Below are 19557 nucleotides of genomic sequence, written 5' to 3'. Positions count from 1 at the left end.
TTTTATACTTAATGCCTTAAGAGTTGAGAGTAGGGAACCAAATGTTTTAATTCCAAGAGTCCCAAAAAATCTTAAGGGCTCAATTCCTCCAAATTAAGATTTTCCTTCATACTGGAAGTTGCTGCTTTATTATAGAACCAATTTTCAAAAGAAAGGTAATGTAAACAGTAAAATACAAAAGTAATTTTTGAAAGCGGTACTGATATGTATTTCTAAAAACCTAAAAATACTCCCATGTAACTAAGCCAAAACAAGTATTTTAGCACTAATTCACATAATTCTTAGAGGCATGTCAGTATATTAATCAAACAGTAAATATCCTTAAGATTTTTACTAGTCCTTTATTAAAGTGATATTTATATGCAGTAAAATGCACAGATCTTAAGTGTACAATTCAGTGTTTTGGTGAAAAATGCTTACACCTGTGTACCCATCAGTTTAATAAAGATACAGAATATTTCTATCATCTCACAGGCAACCACCATTCTGATGTCTATCACCATTAATTTTAGCTGTTTCTGAACTTCATATAAATGTATCATAGCATATGTACTCTCCAAGGTCTGGCTTTCTACATTCTATATAATGTCTGTGACTTATAGCCATGTTATCGCACATATCAATAGTTCATTCTTTCATTTTATTACTGAATAGTATTCCATTTTATAAATCAACCACAATCTGTTTATTCATTTTCTTGTTGATAGAAATTTGAGTGGTTTCCAATTTTTGGTTATTATGAATAAAACTGCTTGGACATTCATACATAAGTCACATTCTGAACACATATTTTCATTTCTCTAGGTGAAATATTTAGGAGTAAAACTGCTGGGTATAGGGTAGATATACTTTATAACAAACTGCCAAAGAATGTTCTAAAGTGGTTATACCATTTTATATTCCCACTAGCAATGTGTAAGAGTTCTAGTCATGCTACATTGTATTTGGTGTTATTAGTCTTTAATTTTGTCCCTTGAAAGCAGTGTGAAATGGTACCTCAATATGGTTTTAATTTCTATTTCCCTGTGACTTAAGAGCTTGAAAGGCACCTGGCTGGCTCAGTCAGTCGAGTATGCAATTCTTGATCTTGGGTTCTGAGTTTGAGCCCCATACTGGGTGTAGAGATTACTTTAGGGGCGCCTGGGTGGCTCAGTGGGTTAAAGCCTCTGCCTTCGGCTCAGGTCATGATCTCAGTGTCCTGGGATCCAGCCCCGCATCAGGCTCTCTGCTCCGCAGGGAGCCTGCTTCCTCCCCTCTCTCTGCCTGCCTCTCTGCCTACTTGTGATCTCTGTCAAATAAATAAATAAAATCTTAAAAAAAAAAAAAAAAGAGCATGAGCATTTTTCATGTGCTTATTGCTCAAATATCGTATCTTCTTTCCTTGGAAGTGTCTATTTAAGACTTTTGCCCATTTTAGGGAGGAAGGTGTCTTTTTTTTTTTTTTTAAAGATTTTATTTATTTATTTGACAGATAGATCACAAGTAGGCAGAGAGGCAGGCAGAGAGAGGAAGGGAAGCAGGCTCCCTGCTGAGCAGAGAGCCCGATGCAGGGCTCGATTCCAGGACCCTGGGACCATGACCTGAGCCGAAAGCAGAGGCTTTAACCCACTGAGCCACCCAGGTGCCCCAGGAAGGTGTCTTTTTATTATTGTCTTGTAGGAATCAACATTTTGGATACAAATCCTATGTAAGGAATATATATCACAAACATTTCTCCTGGTTTGTCACTTACACCTTTTTCATTTTCTTGTTAATTTTATTATTTAACACTTACTGCATTTTGAGTCCTCTGTAAAAAAAAAAATATTTGGTTAACCCCAGGTTAAGAAGATATTCTCTGCATTCTCTTCTAAAACTTTATAGTTTCAGCTTTTATGCTTAAGACCATGATGCATCTTGAATTAATTTTTATATGAAATAGATTTCAAGGGTTTTTCCCTCATAAATTTATCCAGTTATTTTAGCACTTTTTTTGATGAAACACTTTCTTTTCCCCATTGATTTGCCTTGATACCTTTGTTGAAAATAAACTCGGCACATATTCCACATATGATTTCAATGGTTTCAGTTTCCATAATGATTTAGAATGATAAAGATTTAATTTAAAAATCTGTACAATGGTTCAGTGATATTTGAAATATCAAAATAGTTTTTACCTCCACATCTTGAACAGTCCTTGGTTGAGCCATGCATAATTTATTAAGCAGCTGAAAAATCAGCTCTTCAATATAAGAGAGAGATTCTTCATTAGCTGAGAGAGTAGGATGTACTTGCTCTTGAACCTTTAAAAAAAAAAGAGTTCACAGTTAAAATACAGGCCAAAATATTTATATCAAAGTCAGAGAATCATGGGGCGCCTGGGTGGCTCGTCATTAAGCAGCTGCCCTCTGCTCAGGTTATGATCCTGGGGTCCTGGGATCGAGCCCTGCATTGGGCTCCCTTTGCTGCAGGAAGCCTCTTCCATTCTGCCTGCTTGTGTTCCCTCTCTCGCTTTCTTTCTGTCAAATAAATAAAATCTTTTTTTTTTTTTAAGATTTTATTTATTTATTTGACAGAGAGATCACAAATAGGCAGAGAGGCAGGCGGGGAGTGAGTGGGGAGCAGGCTCCCTACCGAGCAGATATCAGGACCCTGAGATCATGACCTGAGCGGAAGGCAGAGACTTAACCCACTGACTCAGCCACCCAGGTACCCCAAATAAATAAAATCTTTACAAAAAACCTCAGATATTCTTATTTATAATTATTAACATTTTAATGGAATAGTTATTCAAATACAAACATAAAACAAAAAAGTGGGGGAAAACCCACCTCTAATTGTTGCTCTCGGTAAACTTTCTTTAACCCACAGAGCAGAAACTAACAGAAAACTTAAGTAGTCTAAGACCTACTTTTGTAAAAACCAAAAACAAAACAAAAACCTACAGACTTTAATACAGAATATTTTTTAAATTATGCATTTTAAAATAGTTTCTAATTTCCATTATGGCTTCCTCTTTGACATTTAGAATTTAGAAGTATATTTCTTAATTTCTGAACCTATAGTATTTTTTTAAGTTCTCCTTTTTACCGATTTCTAGAATAACTGCATTATGATCAGAAAACATACTTTCTAGGAGTTCAATCTTTTTAACTTGTTGAGACTTGTTCATTCTATAGGTCTAGATGGCGTCACTGACAAACTTAAACATTAAGAAAGAAACTAGAAGAACAACAAAATAGACAAAAAGAAAAAAAGAACAGATTTCCCAACTTTTTGTGAGACTAGCCTTGATATAAAAGCTCAAAAAAAAGATGAAAATAAGCCATTTTTACTCATCAGCTTAGAAATAAAAGCCTAAGTAAAATATCAACTAAATTCCATAATACATATTAAAAAAAAATGTGACCAACCAAGTGGATTTATCCCAGGAATGTAAAGTCGATTTAATGTCAGATAATGAAGCAAAAATATTTTACCATGCTAACAGATTAAAAAAGAAAAGTAATTATGATAATATCAATGATTTAGGGAACATCTAAAAAACTCAACCAACATTCATTCATAATAAAAGCTCCCCATTAATTTAGTAAAAGGGTATCTATAACAAAACTACAATAAACCTCATAGTCAATGGTTAAATACTAAAAGCTTTCTTTTTGATATCAGGGAAAAGGTAAGGATACTCGCTCTATCATCTCTATTCCATATTGTACTGGAGGTCTTGGAGAGTGCAGTCCAGCAAGAAAAAGAAATAAAAGTGTAAGAATTAGAAAGGAAGAGATTTATAGATGATTTGACTGCCCACTACAGCAATTAATTCTATGTGTCAATTCGTCCAGGCCACAGGGTGCTGAGACATTTGGTTAAACATTATTTCTGAGTGTGTCTATGAAGGTTTCTGGGTAAAATTAACATCTGAATTGGTAGACTGAGTAAAGCAGACTGCCCTCCCCAGTGTGAGTGGACCTGTCTGGTAGGCTGAGTAAGAAAGAATTCTTTCTCTCTGCCAGTCTTTGAGCCAGGATTTTGGTCTTCTGCCTTGAACTAGGACTTGGACTAGGACTATACCACCAGCTCCCCTGAGTCTCTGACTTACTGACTGCAGATTTTGGACTCGCCTACCTTTATTAGAGAGAGACAGAAGAGAGGGAAAGGAGAGAAAGAGAGGGGGAGAGAGAGAGAGAGAGTATGTGTGTGTGTGTGTGTGTGGGTGTGTGTGTGTGTGGGTGTGTGTGTGTGTTTCTGTTTCTTTGGAGACCCCAGACTAATACAGCCATGAAGAAAAATCAAAATATTGTACAGATAATTTTTTTAAAAGATTTTATGGTTTATTTGAGAAAGAGAGAGAGTGCACGAGCAGGGGGAAGTGCAGAGGCAGAGGAAGAGAGAGAATCTCAAGCAGACTGTGCTGAACATGGGTGAGTTAAGGCTTAATTCCACAACCCTGAGATCATGACCTGAGCTAAAATCAAGAATCAGCCACTTAACCAATATGTCCAGGTACCCCAAATTATTTTAATTCATAAAAAATAAAATTTTATTTCCGTGGAACACAAAAGATGAAAAACAAAAATCTTAAATAGTATCATTTACAATGGAATAAAAAATATATTATGTACTTTGGAATACATCGTAACAAAAGAAGTACAGATTTAATACTGCAAATATATCAATTCTCAAACTGGTCCACAGACTTAATTAAAATCATAGTCAAAACCAAAAAGTCTGTCTGCTGAAATTGACAAGATAATTTCAAAACTTATATGGATGTGCAAAAGGCTAAGAAAATCAGGCAGTTATTCCAAGAAGTAGAAGTACTTACTGTAATCATTATTGGGATCTATTACAAAGCTACAGTAAGAATGATATTGTTATAATGACAGACAAACAGATGAATGGAAGAAAAAAGAGTCCAGAAACAAGCCCATAAATATACAGACCCTTGATTTACAACAAAGTAGTATTACAGGGTATGAGGGTGGGGTCATGGGAAGGTGGGGAAGCATATAAATAGTGAACAACTGGATACCCATACAGAAAGAATGAAACTCAACTCCGATTCATACTCTACACAAACAACAATTCTAGCTGGATATTTTATTACATAAAGACCTAATAAACTGGTACTATAAAACAAGATATTATCTTCACGACCTCAGGATAGGAAAGGATTTCCTAAACAAGACAAAAAATATTACTATCCATAAAGGAAAGGCCTGATAAACATAACTTCAAATTAAAAATTAAAACAAGGGGCGCCTGGGTGGCTCAGTGGGTTAGGCCACTGCCTTTGGCTCGGGTCATGATCTCAGGGTCCTGGGATCGAGTCCCGCATCGGGCTCTCTGCTCAACGGGGAGCCTGCTTCCCTCTCTCTCTCTGCCTACTTGTGATCTCTGTCTGTCAAATAAATAAATAAAATCTTAAAAAAAAATAAATAAAAATAAAAAAATAAAAATTAAAACAATGTTCATCAAGACCTTTAAGAAAGTGAAAAGACAAGTATGCAATGGAGAAGATTTATGTGACACATAAAACACAAGGGCTTGTATCCAGAACTCGAAGTTCAGCAGAAAAAAAAAATGATAAAAATCCCAATACAGGGGCACCTGGCTGGCTCAATCAATAGAGCATGTAACTCTTGATCTCAGAGTTGTGGGTTCAAGGCCTATGTTGGGCAACAAGCCTGCTTAAAAAAGAAAAAAAAAAATCCCTATAGAAAAAAACCAAATCAGCACTTAGCAAAAGAAATTCAAATGGCATATAAGAGCTGTAGATCTTTGGTAATGAGAGACATGCAAATTAAACCACAATGAAAACTATTAACCCATTCATCAGAGAGCAAAACTAAAAAGCCTGATAATACTAAGTGTTAGTGATTATGCAGGACAATGGGAACTCTCAACACACTGCCACTGGAGTGCAAAATGGCTCAATAATTTTATTTTTTTTATTTATTTTTGGCTCAATCACTTTAAAAAAACTTTGCCATTATCTACTAAAGTGCAAGATATGCCAATACCCTATAATCAATAACACTGGAAAATTTTGTATGTTAACAGATGGCAACTAACCTACTGTGGAGATCACTTCATAAAGTATAAATATATATATATATATATATATATATATATATACACACACACACACACACACACACACACACACACACATATATATATACCTAAACTTAAGCTAACACTATATGTCAGTTATACTTCAATTTAAAAAATCAAAAACTTAAAAAAATATATGCATACCCTATGACCCAGCAATTCTACTGCTAAAGATATACATGTCTGTTTAGAGCTATGTAGTCCAACACAGCGGACATTAGCCACATATGGCTACTAAGCACCTAAAATGTAGCTCTACTGGAATAAAACAGATTTTAAGTGTAAAATATATGCCAGATATCAAAGATTTAGTATAAACAAGGTATGTCAAATATTTCAACGTTTATATGCATTATATGCTAAAATGATTAGGTCAAATAAAATACATTATTAAACTCAATTTCACAAGTTTCTTTTTACTTTTTTAATGTGCCTATAAGGAAATTTAAAATCACTTATATGACTTACATTATATTTTTATTGGACAATATTGTTCTAGAGAAAAAAGCACACGGGTTTCCTAAAAGACATGTATACAAAGGCTCCCAAGTAACATTATCAGTGATACCTCCCAACTAGAAACTCAAATATCTACTCAGAGTAAAATAAACTGTAGCATATTCATACAATGAAATATTGGAAGAAAAATGAGTAACTATAGTGACATAAAATGTGGCTGTATCTTCGAAATAATATTGGCAGAAAGAAGCCAGACAAGGATACATACAAAGGAATTCTGCTTCAGGGCGCCTGGGTGGCTCAGTGCGTTGAGCCTCTGCCTTCAGCTCAGGTTGTGGTCCTGGGGTCCTGGGATCAAGCCCCACGTCCAGCTCTCTGCTCAGGAGGGAACCGGCTTCCCCCTCTCTCTCTGCCTGCCTTTCTGCCTACTTGTGATCTCTCTCTCTGTCAAATAAATAAAATCTTTAAGAAAAAAAAAAACAACAACAAAGGAATTCTGCTTCAAGATCAAACAAAATGAAGCTATAAAATTTAGAGACACGTTTATTTTATTTTATTTTATTTAAGATTTTATTTATTTGACAGAGATCACAAGTAGGTAGAGAGGCAGGCAGAGAGAAAGAGGAAGGGAAGCAGGCTCCCCACTGAGCAGAGAGCCCAATGTGAGGCTCGATCCCAGGACCCCGACCAAGACCTGAGGCGAAGGCAGAGCCTTAACCCACTGAGCCACTCAGGTGCCTCTAAGGACACATGTTTAAATGGTAAAACTATAAAAGAAAAAGCAAGACAGTGATTACCATAAAAATGGTTACCTTCTGGAGATTTCTATTGAGAAAAATGCTATATTCCTTAAATTGTGTATTTATATTTTATGCATTTTTGATTGCTTTACTACTTCACCATAAATAAGTTAAAAAAGTTGGAGAATCACCTAGCAAACAGAAAACGGAAGGATAAAATCACAATAAAATAAGTCAAAAGGGCCCTGCTAGTCCCCAGCTAATCAATGAAATTAAAACATCAGATTCCTGGATACAAAAAGAATATCCTACAAGGTTAGGGTGAAGGGAAGAAGTGGGTCATATACAACTTATGTTTTAGATCAGTTCCAGACTTCAACCTTAACACTAGAAGCTAGAAGACAGATTTCCAACTTAGAATAAGATCCTAACAAACTATCAATCAAATGCCATGGTAAAATGAAGACATGCTTAGACATAACAGGTCAAAAGTTTGTATCTCCCATGCACCCCTTCTCATTAAGCTTTTATAGTTTGTACCACAGTAAAAACAAGAGTATAAATCAAGAGAAAAATATGGTATAGAAGAAATGAAGGAATCAATACAAAAAAGGCTAAGGGAGTATCCAGGATAAAGTGAAGGGAAATTATGAGAGATGTACAACAGGCGTAAGGTCACCAGTCCGGACTACAGAAGATCAGAAGACTCTGGGAGAAACTGTCTCAAGAAGATGAAATGGCTCAGTCAAATAATTTGTGACTCTTTCTTTTTTTAAAGATTTATTTATTTACTTTAGAGAGAACAGGAAAGCATGAGGAGGGGCAGAGGGAGAGGGACAGAGAATTTAAGCCCACATGAGGCTTGAACTCACAAACCTGATCTCATGCACCCCAAAGATGTGACTCTTGATCTCACCAGGGTCATGAGTTAGAACCCCACACTGGGTGCAGAGATTAGTAAAATAAATAAAAACCTCAAAAAAGATTAAATTGGTAAGAGCATCTGAAGAATCTAAAAATCTTAAGAGAATATTTAGACAACTGATAGAGAGTTTAAGCTTGAATTAGTAGGTACATAGAAAACTACACAAGAAAACAAGACTATTACTAATTCCAGTAAAAGTAAAAGGTTAAGTAGGAAAGAAAAAGTGGTGTATATGTAACAGCATTTACAGTCATAATAATGTAAACTTTGAATACTAATCCAAAAAAACCTAACATATAACCATGGCATGGGGTGTGAGGCAGGAAGTATATATGTATGATAAGGTGTGTATGGTGGGAAGAAGGAAATATAATGTGTATTAAAGAATATTAGGGTGCCTGGGTGGCTCAGTCAGTTAAGCACTGACAATGGATTTCAGTCCAGGTCATTTTCTCAGGGTTGTGAGATCGAGCCCTCCTTGGGCTCCACACTCAGTGTGGAGTCCGCTTGAGATTCTCTGTCTCTCTGTAGCCTCCTCCTGCTTGTGCATGCTCTCCAAAATAAATAAAACCTTTAAAAAGGGGGGGGGGGGGCCTGGGTGGCTCAGTGGGTTAGAGCCTCTGCCTTCAGCTCAGGTCATGATCTCAGAGTCCTGGGATCAAGCCCCCAGGTTCTCTGCTCAGCAGGGAGCCTGCTTCCTCCTCTGTCTCTGCCTGCTTGTGATCTCTGTCAAATAAATAAATAAAATCTTTAAAAAAAAAGGGGGGGGGATTTTAAATCCTTACCTTCCATTAACAGATAATGGCCAAACAGAAAGATCAAGAAACAGCAACTTTTTTCAACACTTTAGTGAATCACTTTGAAAAGTTAAAAGTGACTGTTTCTGGAAAGCAGGAAATTTTGTGACTGGGAGGAGGTACTGCTATTTTTCTTATAAACCTCATAAAGTTAGTTATCTTTTTATTTGCAGGAATAATTTTGATAAAATACACTAACTTATAAAGAAACATAATATGAACTAGGAAGTGTGAAAACGGAGGATACATAAAACTAGAGATAACAAATACTACCTTTTTAAGGACTTTGGGAAAGAAGAGTTTAAGTAAAGGAGTTAGATATTTATAAAGGACCAATATCCAAAAAGCCAGGCTTTATAATATTTCTTTACAAATTCAAGATCTGGGGGAAGTAAATATTTTCTCTTGCATCTTACACTTCTTTAACATGACAAAAAGAAACTTAATTACATCTTACCATATATTTCTATTAGATCAATAGAATTAAGAGACTTCTTTTTTAATAAAAAGAAAAGCATTTACATAGAAGTTTAGCAAGGGCATTCATAAGGCTATTTCTTAAAACATCCTCCATAAAATCCAAGTGCCCTACTCAGTGAAAGTGATTGTGCATGAGAATTAAGATAATGTCTAACTGGGATGGATTTTTTTCCTGTGATTATGATTTTGGTAAATAACCTGCAAAGCAATTTTAACATTGAGCATCAAAATGTCTTATGCCAAACTTCTTAAAGTAACTGCCAATATGAAGTCATAAAAAATATATATATATAATGTTAAAATCCCACACATAAATACTAATAAAACATCAAGTTGATAAAGAACCATACTTTGTAGTCACAATGTTTACTATCTCAGCACCCTATGAGACAGTAAACAAAATTACCACACCAGAACTCACCCATCATAGTTTTCTGAAAGACTACTCAGAAAAAGAGCAATTAAAGTAATTTTCAGTCTTTAAAAGTAGATTAACAAGTCAGACCTGTATTTTAGTTACACCATATTTTCAAATTGCCAGAAGGTATTTCCTTATACATACTATAAAAAAGAACAGTCGTGATATTATATATAGATCCATGTATAAACACAAATAAAAATATTATACTTTACATTTAAATGTTAATTACATTAAATTAACATTATGTTAATTTTTTAAAAAGAAAGAAAATGAAAAAAGCAGCTATAAACCAGAAGAAAATCTCTGTAGAACATATAATCTGATAAAGGATTTGTATTGAGATATATACAGAATTTTCAAAACTTAACAATTCAAAACAAGCAACTCAATAAAAATGGGCAAAAGACTCGAACAAACACTTCACCAAAGAAAATACATGCACAGTAAATAGCACGAAAAATGCTCAACATTATTAATCAATGGGGGAAAGCAAATTAAATCCATAGACATTCACCTCCTATCTGATCCAGCCACTCTTTGATAATTACCCAAGAAAAAAGGAAATGTATGTCCATAAAAAGACTTGTACACAAATATTCACAGCACTTTTATTTGTAATAGCCAAGATATGAAAATCAAAGGTACATTAATAAAGAGATAAACAATGGTATGGTAATATCCACACAATGGAATACTACCAAACAATAAAAAGGAGTGAACTATTAATATATGAAACAAAATGGAGGAATTGCAAAATAATAATTAAAATATTATTGCAAAATAATAAAGAAGCCAGAAAAATAAAAAAAGAGTATATATTGTATGATTCCATTAATACAAAACTCTAGAAAATGTAATCTATAGTAATGGAAAGCAGATCAGTAACTGCTTCAGTACAAGAAATGGGGAGGGAGGGAGAATTAAAGAGTCAGAGTCGAGAGGAAATTACGGGCTGAAGGATATATTCAATATTTTAATTGTGATGGATTCACTGAAATATACATACATAAAAACTTATCAAACTGTATTACTTTAAGGGGCGCTTGGGTGGCTCAGTGGGTTAAAGCCTCTGCCTTGGGCTCACGTCATGATCCCAGGGTCCTGGGATATAGCAAGTCCTGCATCAGGCTTTCTGCTCAGCGGGAGGCCTGCTTCTAACTCTCCCACTCCCCCGGCTGGTGTTTCCTCTCTCACTATCTCTCTGACAAATAAATAAAATCTTAAAAAGAAAAAAAAATCTCACTCTACTTAGCTTAATATTATAAAAGGGTTTACCATAAAATAATCAAAACATGTAGAGAAGACTATTAATGGAGGCTAAAATTTTTGTCATTAAAATTTTCTTCCAATGGAATGAAATGGCACATGATCTGGAAGTACATTCCCATACAGGCAGGCCATTAGCCTGTAAAGCCAAGAAAGTGCAGGCTAAATCACTGGTTTCCAACTTGTTCCAATGGCAAAGCATTTGGAAGACACAGTGCTCCTAGCAGAATGTGAAAATATTAACAGACTAGTATTACACCACAGAAAGCAGAAGTAATATTAGTAAAAATGACTATAAAAGTGTAAACTACAAGCACATATCTGTAAGAGAAAACAAAAGATATCATAACTCTTTTTCCTGCAAAACCTCTCTATCTCTTGTTCATTTGTTTTACCTTCTTCCATTACTCATTAGCAAGCAAACAGCAGCAGTCACCACATCACAGACTTCAGAAAAACTTATGAGAGAAAAATAAAATTGAAATTGAAAAAAATTAATATTCGCTTTTTCCCTCTGTGAACCAGGAGAAGATCACTATTCTAAATATGCTTTATTCAAAGTTTAAGGCTCCCTGGGCTAAGTACCCACTTCCTTCAGCATACTACCAAAACTACCACATGTACTCTTTCTTAAAGAACATCTGCCACAGGATCACCTGGATGGCTCAGTTGGTTAAACATCTGTTTTCAGCTTTGGTCATGATCCCAGGGTCCTGGGATGAGTCCTGTATCAAGCTCCCTGCTCAGCAGAGAGTCTGCTTCTGCCTCTACCCCTTCCACCCTGTTCATGATCTCTCTCTCTTTCAAATAAATAAAACCATTAAAAAAAAGAAGAAGAAATAATAAAAGGCAACAATACCTTATTTCACTCAAGAGAAAAAATTCAAAGCAAGTTTTCACACCTTAACTATTTTTCTATCTTACTATTAGAATTCTGAAGTGAGATGGCTGGCATGTGACATGTATTAACACATTCATTTGACTTTGTCTCAAATAAGATAAATATGATGAGGCTGGTTGGCTTGACAACTAAAACTAACTTTACCAATTTAGTTATGTGGTGGATATTTTACATTAAATTAATGAGTGTGGTAGGCAGAATTCTGAGGTGGCCCCTAGGATTCCTACCACTTGATGTACATGCTGTGTGTACTCCTCTTGAGTGTGGGCAGGAACTGTGAATATGATGGGATATCACTCCTATAATCAAGCTACCACAGAAGGCAAAAGTGACAAAGGTCCCTAATCAGTTGACTTGGTGTTAACAGAAAGATTATCATCCTAGGTAGGCCTAACCCAAATCAGGTAAGTCCTTTAAAAGTAGATCTAGAAGTATGAAATAAGAAACAGCTGCAGATGCATTCCTGTTGGCCTTGAAAAAGCAAACTGACATATTACAGGGAGGGTCATGCAGCAAGGAATGGCAGCAGGCTTCTAGGGGCTGAGGGTCTCAGACCTACAGCTGTAAGGAAATGAATTCTGCCAATAACTACATGAGTCTGGAAGAGGACCCCAAGCCTCAGATGAGACTGCAGCCCCAGATAAAACCTTGACTAAGACCCTACGTAGAGAACCCAGCTAAACTGTGCCTAGACTTTTAATTTACAGAAATTGTGAGACAATAAATTTATACTAAGCCCCTAAAGCTTGTAATAATTTGTTAAACAGCAACAGAAGATGAATACAATGAACTAGATATACAGCTCCAAGGATTCAACAAAAATATGTTTAAAGAACATATACGGTAAAATACATGTTACTAATTAATATCATCATAGCTAAAGTATATTAAAATTAATATTGTTTTCATTTTTCCAAGCCTTCCTGGATATATGGAGCTAAACAAAGTATCTCTAAGCAAAAAGTAACAGTTATACTTACTAGTCTTTTGGCAAGTCCTGGAAAAGCTAGAAAATGAAAAATGAAGCTCTGAAGACCAGGTAACAAATCATTCTGCAAGTCAGGTGGTTTCCAACATTTTACTTGAGACAAAATTGCAGGAGAACATAAATAAGTTACTGGCTGATATATTATTAAGACTCTTTTTGACAGATAACAATATAATTTTGTCATATAATTTGAAGAAAGTTTAAAAAATGAGCTTGAGGGGTGCCTGGGTGGCTCAGTGGGTTAAAGCCTCTGCCTTCGGCTCAGGTCATATAATCCCAGGGTCCTGGGATCGAGCCCTACATAGGGCTCTCTGCTCAGCAGGGGGCCTGCTTCTCCCCTTCTCTCTGCCTGTCTCTCTGCTTACTTATGATCTCTGTCTGTCAAATAAATAAACAAAATGTTAAAAAAAAAAAAAGAGCTTGATTGCTTTAAATTCTTCTTCTATTTGTGTTAACAAGGATTTTCGGGGCTTATACCTACAGAAGGGAAACAGGAATAGAACTGATGCTGAACTGTGACTCACAGTTCAGGAGGAGCAAGACCCTACCTCATTCTAGCAATAATAGTCACCCATGAAACATGAACTAATTTAAAAACAAGGTAGAGAGCTACACAGATGTCACTGAATAATGCATATTCAATAAAGCTTTATAATTACTAATTTTTCAAAATCCATGGCATGTGTGTTCTTTTTTTTTTTTAGATTTTATTTTATTTATTTATTTGACAGACAGAGATCACAAGTAGGCAGAGAAGCAGGCAGAGAGAGATGAGGAAGCAGGCTCCCCGCTGAGCAGAGAGCCTGATGCAGGGCTCGATCCCAGAACCCTGGGATCATGACCTGAGCCAAAGGCAGAGGCTTTAACCCACTGAGCCACCCAGGCGCCTCGACATGTATGTTCTTTTGCTCAACTATATTGTATTAGCAATTCACCCTAAAAGAGAGATATTTTTAAAGATTTTATTTAGTTATTTATCTACCTACCTATCTATCTGGGAGAGAGAAGAGAGTGACGGAATGAGAGGGACAGCATGAGTAGGGGTTGTGAGGGAGGTACGGGAGGGAGAGGGACAGACAGTCTGATGTGGGACTCGATCCCAGGACCCCAGGTTCCCAGGATCACAACCTGAGAAGAGGGCGGACGCTTAACCAACTAAGCCACCCAGGAACCCTAAAAGAAACATTTTGATGCTTCACGTTCATTGAAGAAATTTTTTAAAGATTCAATAACCAGCATTTTTGTTGCTGAAGAAAGTATAAATATAAAGGAGGGATCAAAGACTTTTAAGCATAAACATATTATATCAAAATATAATTATGCAGAGGAACTGGAACGAAAAGTCCAAAGAGAAAAAAGAATAGTGTAAAATTTCCCAATTGTTAAAAAAGCACTTTGATCCTATATGCGACAATATGGAGGAAGGTTGAATATAATGCTAGGTAAAATAAGTCAGAGAAAGACAAATACCATATGATTTAACTCATATGTGAATTTAAGAAATAAAACAAATGAGCAAAAGGAATCAAAAGAGTGAAACCAAGAAGCAGATTTTTTTTTTTTTTAAATTGTATTTATTCAGAGGGAGAAGCAGGCTCTCTTGTTTAGCAGGAAGCCTGACTCAGGGCTCGATCCCAGGACCCCAGGAACATGACCTGAGCCAAGGGCAAACACTTAACCAACTGAGCCACTCAGGCTCCCCAAGGAACATTCTTAAGTACAGAGAACAAACTGATGGTTACCAGAGGGGAGGAAAGTAGAAGGGATGGGTGATACAGGTGATGGGGATTAAGGAGTGCACTTCTCATGATGAGCATGGGATTATGTATGGAATTGTTGAATCACTATACTGTACACCTGAAACTAACACTGTATGTTAACTGGAATTAAAATAAAAACATTTTTTAAAAAGCACTTTGCGTGTTTATTTTAAAAGGATCAATGGTGGGGACGCCTGGGTGGCTCAGTTGGTTAAGTGGCTGTCTTCGGCTCAGGTCATGATCCCAGTCCTGGGATCCAGCCCTGAGTTGGGTTCTCTGCTCATCAGGGAGTCTGCTTCTCCTTCTGACCCTCCCCCTTCTTGTTCTCTCTCTCACTGTCTCTCTCTCAAATAAATAAAATCTTAAAATAAAATAAAAGACTGATAAAACTATTTTAAAACATCAGTATTTAGAACACATACAAAACATTATACCTTCTGCAACTATTTGAACTTGAACAATTTTAACAATTAAAAACTTATTTTGGGGACACAAAGCAAAAAAACAAAAACAACAACAACAACAAAAACCCTCTAATTTAGGAGAAAGAATCAAGACTAAATGTTGATGAGATTCGAACCTGCTGTGAGAAGGAAGGGAAGGGTGACTGATGGATGATCAGGTTTCTGCCTTGAAAACTGAGTGTATCACTTACACTAGAGGTTTTGGACAATGATAATAAGCTTGGATTGGGTTATGTTGTGAACATCTACAGAGGAATGCCCAGGAAGCAGGGGATATAGTGGTTTTAAATAGGCTTCAAGAGGAGTCTTCTTCAAGATGATATTTTTCTTAAGACTTAAAGAAGGTACGAGGACCAGTCATGCTTTTAATCTGCAGGAAGGCTGTTATAGGCAGAAGAAACAGCAAGTACAAAAACTCTGAGATTAGAATATGTCTACACATTAGAATCTGTCTGTGAGTACAAGGAAGCCACTATAGGGAAGGAACAGAGCAAAAAAGTGAGAGAAGTATAGGAAGTCAGAGATGTAAAGACAAAAGGAAGCATCAGAGTGTAGTAACCCATTGAGAGGACTTATTAGACTTTTATTCTGAGAAGCAATAAGAGTTCTGAACAATGGAATGACAAGATTTCACTTATCTCTGCCACGTTGAGAAAAGACTGAACAGGACAAGGGCAGAAGAGAGACCAGTTACAGGCTATTTTAACATTCCAGGAGATTGGTGATGGCTTGGCCCCAGGTGGTAAAAGTGAAAGTATGAAATGGTGGTTGAGTATAGCTACAGTTTTTAAAGTAGAGCTAAACAATTTGCTGACAGATTACACAAATTAGGAAAGGCAGGATTCAAGAATAACTCCAGATTTTTATCTGGAGCAACTAGAAGGATGCAGAAGCTGGCCATTTACTGATAAAGGATACACTACAAAAGCAGCAGGTTTGGGTGGAGGGAGAAGGAGATCAGTATTGGTTGAGATGCGGAAGTATCAAGAAAGGAGTTGGTTACCCAACCTCAGGAGAGAGTTCTGAGCCAGAAATAAAAATATGAAAATCATCAGATACAGATGACATGCGAAGCCATGAGGCTGGATGGGATCTACAAATGACTGTAAATAAAAACTTAAGTCCAAAAACTAAGCAATGAGGAGGTCAGGATAATGTAGTTTGGGAAGAGGAGGAGGACTTGACAAAGGAGAGGACCGAAAAGTAATAGCCAGAGGGAGAAAACCTGCAGAGGTTGGTGTCCTGGAAGCCAAACAAGGAAAAGATTTCAAGAAAAAGGAGGAGTTGGACTGCCAAATGCCGCTAATGGGTAGGTTAAGAAAGAATTAGAAAGTGCTATGTAAGAGATAATGTTTGAGTTTACAAAGTGATTTAATGAAGAAAACAGGGAGAATGAAAACTTTATTTGCAAGACAATACTAGTGCTCACATTTAGATCTTGATGTTATTTTGTGTTGCTTCATTTCTACACATTAAAATGTGAAGTGTATAAGAGTTACACCTTTCAAAGGCTTTCTACCATCATATGTTCTCACGTAAAAGAAGATAAGAGTTTTAGGTTGTTAATTTTTAACGTGACTACATGAGATAATGCTAAATCCATTAGTTCCATTAAAATTCCTTCCTGATTCAAACATGCAGACTAACAGACAATATAATCAAACTACTGTTCCCTGAAAGAGAGGCCATGGTTAATATAAAAGACATACACTTGATTTATGTCAAGTGGTAACACAGGTAATGCTTTGCACAGTCAGCATAAAACACATTAATGGAATATTATTGCTCCATATATACCATACCAAAATTAAATTGAAAATAGGGGACGGCTACTAAATCATAGCTGACAGGGAGCTAAATGCAGCAAGTTAAAATGCATTCCTAATGCTCATCCAGTTCTGGCTGAACCCCTTGGGTCAGTTTGGGTCATTATTAGTTTGGAATAATTCCAAGTGACTCCCTGGAGTTCTACTGTTTTAGTCAGTGGCTTTAGGAAATCCAGAACAGGCCTGACGTCACAAAAAAATCATAGGATATCCTATTCATTTCTAGCTTTCAGCTGGAGTGATATTTTAAAAAAGCAATTTGATCAAGTTAATCTAATTATTTTGTTACATAAATAACACTACAGGGCTCCTACTCTCAAATAGAAACCTCTTAACCTGGTATACCAACCAGCTTTTTCTTTTCACTTGGTTTTAGTTCTTTAAAACAATTCACCTTTCTACCTTTCCCTCAATCTCAAATCCTTTCTGCCCGCTTTCTTTGTTCTGTTAATTCCTATTGATCTTGCAGATAATTGTTCTTTACTGTCTGTCCTTCTCAAACCTCTCCCACACAGACATTTAGTTTGGAAGCTTTAGGAGAACAGAGGCCTTACTACACAACCTCAGTATCAACAGTAGTACAGGACACCCATGAGGCACTCAATAAATATTTGAATATATCCTCCAGAACTCAGCACAAATGTTATCTCCCTAGAGAAGCCCTCCTTGACCCTCTGGTGTCAGTGACACCAATTTTATTTTCTCAAAGCTCCCTCTACGTTTCTTTTGGGCCCGAGAAAGATCCAGAGCAGTCTTCTAAAATGGCTCCGAGAGAGAGTAACAAAGGCAGAAACACCAGAATCTTTCAGCGTTCACAAAAGCATTTCTAAACCAAAACCTCCTTCCTTTTTCTTCCTTGCCATATAGACTGCTATTTAATTAACTAGATATTGTCTTGTATATCTTATATTTTAGACAGATACCTAGAGCAAACCGTAATGTCTGGGGTGAGGAGTTCATATTTAACCTGAATCAAAGTCAGGAACAATTCAACCACTTCTTTCTAACTCTCTATGACACTTTTAACTGCAGAGAGAAAGGCAACAGACATTTTCTTTTCCACATTTAGCGTGGTGAAGAACACCCAAAAGAAAAGGCATCTACAAGGGAAACAACACGGATGAAAAACGTCTAATAAAATTATTTAAAGGCATGTCTTCCATACATAGAATGCTAACACTGATTTTTTCAGCATAAAATCAATAGCGCATACCAAAGTACCAAAGGCATTTCAAAGACACAGCTAATAAGTTGCATTTACAAGTATATCCCACACTCTTTTTTTTCTCCCAAGTAATATGATAGTTTCAGTGTTCTTGGGGAGTAGTGGTGAGGGCATTTATGTTTCTGGCTCTTTTAAGGGAGATACATAATTCAGCAGTAATGTTAACAATCCATGTATTATCCATTTAGTAATGTTATTTCCCTCAGCCTGACCCTTTGTAGTTCTTTATGTTTAAATGCTATACCTGAAGTAGTTTTAAAAGTTAAAAACAACAACAAAAACTTTAAGAACAAAAACAAAACAAAAAGTTAAAGAACACATTTCTATTTCCAAAATTACTTTTCCGTAAATCTATTTTTCAATGTTCGTGCTTTTATGTAGTGAGACAAATATTTAATGTTGGCTTAAAGAATCCCCTGAGGTTTCAGGGTCAACAATGATTGGTTTAAAGAATCCCCTGTGGTTTCAGGGTCAACTTCACCACGTAATCTGATTTTCATAAAAATTAGCCAAAACTTGAAAATAAGCAAAAGACATTACTAGGTATCTTTCAGTACAATGCTGTGCTCAAACCTCTGAATACTGTCTATTGACTGAGCTATTTTACAAATCTGTGAGATTAACATTGAGATTTTTATCTGGTACAGATGCAAATAATTTCAAATCAGTAGAAAATACAATCCAAAACTTATTGTTCATGTCCCTATAGGATATTAACTAATTTTGTATCTAACCCAACAATCTTAATATTCCTTTATTAAATTGTCTATAAATACCTATCTCCTAAAATTTTCATATGAAGTAGCTTTAACATTAACTTATGGGTTCCCCTATTAGGTAATAAGTTGAATCAAAATCACTGACACACATTCATATATATTTGCAAGAGTCATGATTTTACCTTTCAGAAAAGTATACTTTAAGTTTCAGAGGTTCCACCAAGATGCCCAAGTAGAATCTGATAGAGGCAATTAAACTATTGTGTTCTTTTCACACATACACATACAGATATTACTTACATAACTCTAAGCTCCTAACTGCTAGCTATCTCATTTATATAAACCCACACCAAAAGGTTTAGAATGTTCAGTGTTGATGGTAAACAGTTAAGAGCATGGCTTTTATTCATCTTTATTTCATCTTAGTTCCAGCATGGTGCCAGATACCTAAAATGTGTTCAATAAATATTAATATCAATTAAAGTTCAAT

The 19557-nt window shown here is 35.9% G+C and overlaps 1 protein-coding gene across 4 annotated transcripts in view; it reads right to left on the bottom strand.

Annotated features, from left to right (window-relative positions):
• The window catches only part of SOS2 (SOS Ras/Rho guanine nucleotide exchange factor 2), a 78913-nt gene that overhangs the window by 56828 nt on the left and 2528 nt on the right, over positions 1-19557 (bottom strand). For all 4 annotated transcript variants that reach the window (XM_082735140.1, XM_082735142.1, XM_082735141.1 and 1 more), the window contains exon 2: positions 2157-2282. In XM_082735140.1, the coding sequence (XP_082591266.1) occupies positions 2157-2282 (126 nt within the window). The remainder of the gene's footprint in view (positions 1-2156; positions 2283-19557) is intronic.

The sequence above is a fragment of the Mustela nivalis genome (assembly GCF_964662115.1).
Source record: "Mustela nivalis genome assembly, chromosome: 6".
NCBI lineage: Eukaryota > Metazoa > Chordata > Mammalia > Carnivora > Mustelidae > Mustela > Mustela nivalis.
Note: the sequence above shows the minus strand (reverse complement) of the source record. Positions and strands in the feature narration are given on the sequence as shown.